At 35.3% G+C, this 4,869-nt stretch overlaps 1 protein-coding gene across 1 annotated transcript; it reads left to right on the top strand.

The window, feature by feature from the left end:
* The first annotated feature begins 441 nt into the window (after nt 1-441).
* On the top strand, nt 442-3,523 carry LOC122040396 (MADS-box protein J2-like). Its single transcript, XM_042599711.1, has 3 exons — nt 442-672; nt 2,630-2,749; nt 3,476-3,523. Exons 1-3 carry the CDS (start codon nt 442-444, stop codon nt 3,521-3,523), a joined length of 399 nt encoding a protein of 132 aa, XP_042455645.1.
* Nucleotides 3,524-4,869: the final 1,346 nt, after the last annotated feature.

Below are 4,869 nucleotides of genomic sequence, written 5' to 3'. Positions count from 1 at the left end.
TAGACACCGATTTTAACATCGGTTTTTAAAACCCGGTGTCTATGATAAATAAAATAATTTAATTTTCCCCCCAATACTTAGCCAAAATTTATAACACTTCACTCTTCCCTCCAAACCTAAACCTATATCGCGCTGCCCTTCCCCTTCCTAGATTGACGCCCCTTCCTCTCCCGATCAGGATCAACACACGACTCCCTTGCTTCTCCTTCCAACCACACCGCATCTCCTCCAACTCCTCGCTTTGGGTGAGAAGAGGCTGCCTGTGTGGCTTGGAGTCGTCGTCGGGTCACTAGAAGTTGCCCTCCTCCACTCTTTCTCGATCCCATATATGGTAACCTCGATTCCTCATCTCCTTCTTCGGATCTGATCCCTCCTTGTCGATTCTCGTGTGGCCATGACTGATCGGAGCTCCTTGCTCGCTGATTTTGCTGCTCGGTCGACATGGTGAGGGGGAAGACGCAGATAAGGAGGATAGAGAACCTGGCCAGCCGGCAGGTGACCTTTTCCAAGCGCCGGAGAGGCCTTCTGAAGAAGGCCTTTGAGCTCTCCGTGCTCTGCGATGTTGAGATCGGCCTCATCATCTTTTCAGCCCATGGGAAGCTCTACGAATTCACCAGCTCCAGGTTGACCCTCCTCCTCCTCTCTCCCTCTCTCTCTCCATCTCCTCTTCCTGTTGTCTAGATCAAGAAGAAGCTCTTTGCCTTCGATTGGGGGTGAGTCTAGATAGGGCGGTTGTTTCTAGTTAGCCTAGAGGGCAAGATTTACAACTGCAAGCACTGCCAGACTCATCTCGCACTCTCCGACGACATCCTCTCCAAGGTGCGTTCTAGACCTCGTTTGACAACCCATCTAATATTAGGAATATCGTCCCTAGATTTCTCGATCACTTTTTTTTTCTTTTTCGTGTGGATCAGGATTATATGCCTGCTCGATTGATAGGAATAGAAAATGTTCTTCACTCCTTTAATCTCAGAAAGGAATTTCTCCCTACCCTATTTGTTTTTTCATTAATTGTTGCGGCATTGCTAAAAAAACTGTATCTAGGGTTATTTCATTTTTTTTTTGCCTATCCAGATAACTGGCATGGCGCTCGCGATTCTCTTTTAATTTATTATTAATGAATCATCAACCCTTTTCAGTGTTGAGTCTCTTCCCCTGCCACCAATTGACAGATAAGTAGACGATCCTTAAATAGGTTATAACTAGAATTACTGAAACTTGAAGTATATGTATGTTAGTAGAAATGTTGTTAAACTTTTGATATCTATCCTTGAAAGTGGCATGGATTAATTGAGAATGTTAATCATATTGGAAGGGTGTTAATTCGTCCCTAAAACATACTGTTTGTTTGTGTTGCTCTCTACAAGATCATAATTGTTAATAAGTTGACTGTATGTATCATAATTAAGATCTTGTTGGATATTCTGGCACAGAACTCTGTTAAACCATGAAAATATGAATAGAAGTGAACAATGCACCAAGACTCTCCTCCTTAAATTTTAAAACTTTATTTTTTAAAAAACTTAGAACAAAGAAAAAATCATTTCAATTTTTTAAAGTCCGGATTTGAACTATAGTGCTTGCAAAAGTGAGATTCCTGCCCAAATTGAACAGATGTTAAACTGTTACTCATCTAAGTTGTCAAAGTCCTTTTATTTTGTAAAATAAAATAATTAATAAGGTATGGAAGTTACATGTGCATTTAAATGAATTGGTCACGTGATATTCATTCATCATGAGTCACAAATTGTTTATTTCTATTGTCTGACATTCATCTAACTGATTTCTGTATATTTATTGGTCCAATAATTAAAGAAGGCGTCTTTATAATCTATAATGACAATCAAGATATTTCATGTAATGTTGATTAAATTATAGTACATTGTAATAATGTTTGATTCTGACCCTTTGCCTAAAGGATAGCCACTGTTCATTTAAGGATGTTCATGTAAGTTCTCTTGTATCATCATCTTTAGCTTCAATTTATCTGCTTCTGGCATTATGTTCTATGACTTTGAACTTTAAGACTGCTGACTAATGATGGAAACAATGCAGAATATATCCAAATTTGCGGCTTGAACTTTTCTCCATATTGCTGAGTTAAATAGTTAATTTGTAGTGTGTAGGTAACTAGCTTGCCATAAACAATTTCACTATAACTAATGTGCTTTCCTTTGCTATCATACACATTCATGTATTACATATATAACAAAGCTATTCATTTTCTTGGAATTATTTACCAAAGACTTGATGGATGTTTCTATCTTCGAATATGTAAATTTGTTGTTTTGTGATGCGACGTTAGCTAAGTATGGATTTTTTTTTCCTCTGATACCATATTAGTCCCCCCCTACAATTATTGTACCAGTTCCTAATATATCATTCTTTCACATGGTCTACTTTTCATGTTTGCCATGTTTTGTGGTGACTCTTATCCTTCAAGGAAATTTCATGCCGTTTGACAACATATAATTATAAGAGACTGTTATCATATCTAATTTAACTATCATTTCATTCTTGATGAGCCAAGGAAATCAAATCGGTTGCAAGGAATAGTAGTACAAAATCTAAGATATATAAAATTTCAGACTTATTTGATTTCATTTTTCATTTTGTGTGAACTTTTTAGACTGACAAACTGCTGAAGGAGGCAGATAAAGAAATTGGTCATCAGAAAACGATTACCTCCCTATCAAAATCTGCAGATGGCTCTCATTTTCTAATAGGTTCATCAGATAAATTTGCCAAGGTGACAACCACTTTTATCTAGAGTTTTTTTATCTCACACTTCAATTTTTTGTTTACTTCATAAATTTCATTTATCTCACACTGTTACATCTATGCCGAATTTAGAAGAATTAGTGTTGTTTGTACATTTCGACTCCACTTTTTCTTTGTCCATTCTATCGCAATCAATAAAATCTTATAAATATGAAAGGAGTTTTATGTGCTGGTGTATGCATAAGGTTTACTTTATTTATCCATTACATTTCTGAGCAATTCTGGTTCTTTTCTTCTCAAACTCGCCCATCAGAGTAGTCTGAGGATTGAATTTTGTTACTTAATGAGGGCATTTCTAGGATGTAGTTCTGCAGTAGATAAATATCCGGAATTTCTTAAGATGATATGGGGACAAGTTCTTGTTCTTTGTTTGGTGAATTAGTGTATTTTTCTTTGATCATATTTTAAGTGTTGCAAATTTATTGTTTCAGAAGTTCCAGGTGCTGAAGTTTTGGTATCTGTTTATATTTTGGGTTAAGTTTCTAATATGTATATATGTATTTTGCCAAAAAAAATTCTGAAAGACATCTAAAGATTCTTGTCAAAAGTTTAGTTTTTTTCTGTAGTTGTTAATTCTTGTCAAAGTTTTGACCATTGAACTGTGGTAGAGGATTGATACTTATCAGCATATAAATAATATGTAATGCATTAATTGTATGTCAAATTTGTAGTATTCACTCTTTTGTTTTGCTAGATGTCCGGAAAAGCAGAGGAAGGAATCCTTTTGGCTCCTAACAGTTAATCGCAAGCTTAGTGCCATGAATAAATTGTTAATGGAAGAAAATGATCGGCTGCAAAAGCAGGTGTCTGAACTTGTTTATCAGAATGGCCATATGCACCAGCAAGTACAAAATGTATGTATGCTTAAACTAAGCTTATCATACTTTCTGAAGTGCCTATCACAAAAAATGCAATGTTCTTGTTTGAATTATTTTCTTATTGTATTTGTTATCGTATCTACCAAATATTTTCATCTTTTCACTCCATCTAGTACAAGAACTAAATATGTTATCTATCTGTTTCGACTTGGATAGGTAGTTCCTCATAGCTGCTGTTATTTTGGCAATCCATTATGAACAATAATGTAATTTTATCAAATATTTGTCATATTTCAATTTCAATTCTGAAAGCACACACTAAACTCTGTTGTATGAAGTTTTTAATCGATCTTACTATTTGTCACTAAACATTCAGGCATCTGTGACAACAAGAAACACCAGTTGTGAGTCTGTGATTACAAGCGGTCAATTTCACCATCAACAAAACTTAACGGCTCAGCCTCCTCAAAGAGATGCTAATAACCCAACCAGGTAACAAGTGTGGTAAAGGATTCTACTTGGACGAGGAATGATTTACAAAGAATCACCAATCAGTTGTCACCTTCAGGACATCAAACAAGCAGAGGTGCTCATCCAATAATAAATAAAGAGAATTGTCTATTAACAAATAAAACTACTGGGGAAGATTTAGTTAAATCTCTGCACAGAGCAAGAAGGATAACGTTGGCACCAGTAAGAAGAATATTTGTGTACTATCTATTACCTTTTGATGTTGTAAGAAGAATAGTTATGTGTAATTTGTGGATACTGACTTGATGTGCACAATATCTATTATCTTTTTATGTTGTAAGAAGAATATTTATGTGTTGGTTATATGGATATTGACTTGGTATGTTTAGATATATCGGTGCATTTTTAATTATGATTTTCTTAGTGAATTAATAATATTAACTTAATTTTATGATTTGCTTGGTGATAATATTGATTTTTCACTATTTCGGAAATTGAATTTGTGTCGTTAAACAATACTGATATTACATCGGTTTTCCACCACTGCAAAACCGGTGTCATTAACTAATATTACATCGGTCGTATACCGCTGCCAAAACTGGTATTATTAACATATAATATTACATCAGTTTTACACCCGATGTCGTTAAGTGATACTACACCGGTTATAACCCGATGTCTAAAATGGCTGACCTTTTACATCACCTTTATAGACATCGGTCGAAAATGTAATAGACACTAGTGAAAAACTGATGTCTATGAGGATTTTTGTTATAGTGAATACCCACTGCTCTGGGCG

This window comes from Zingiber officinale, chromosome 2A (assembly GCF_018446385.1).
Source record: "Zingiber officinale cultivar Zhangliang chromosome 2A, Zo_v1.1, whole genome shotgun sequence".
Lineage (NCBI taxonomy): Eukaryota > Viridiplantae > Streptophyta > Magnoliopsida > Zingiberales > Zingiberaceae > Zingiber > Zingiber officinale.
Note: the sequence above shows the minus strand (reverse complement) of the source record. Positions and strands in the feature narration are given on the sequence as shown.

Excerpts from the sequence above, each read along its gene's own strand:
- LOC122040396 (XM_042599711.1), top strand. The coding sequence starts at position 442 with ATGGTGAGGGGGAAGACGCAGATAAGGAGGATAGAGAACCTGGCCAGC. Across the intron at positions 673-2,629 it reads TCTCTCCATCTCCTCTTCCT|ACTGACAAACTGCTGAAGGA; the intron begins GTTGTCTAGATC and ends TGAACTTTTTAG. Across the intron at positions 2,750-3,475 it reads CATCAGATAAATTTGCCAAG|ATGTCCGGAAAAGCAGAGGA; the intron begins GTGACAACCACT and ends TTGTTTTGCTAG.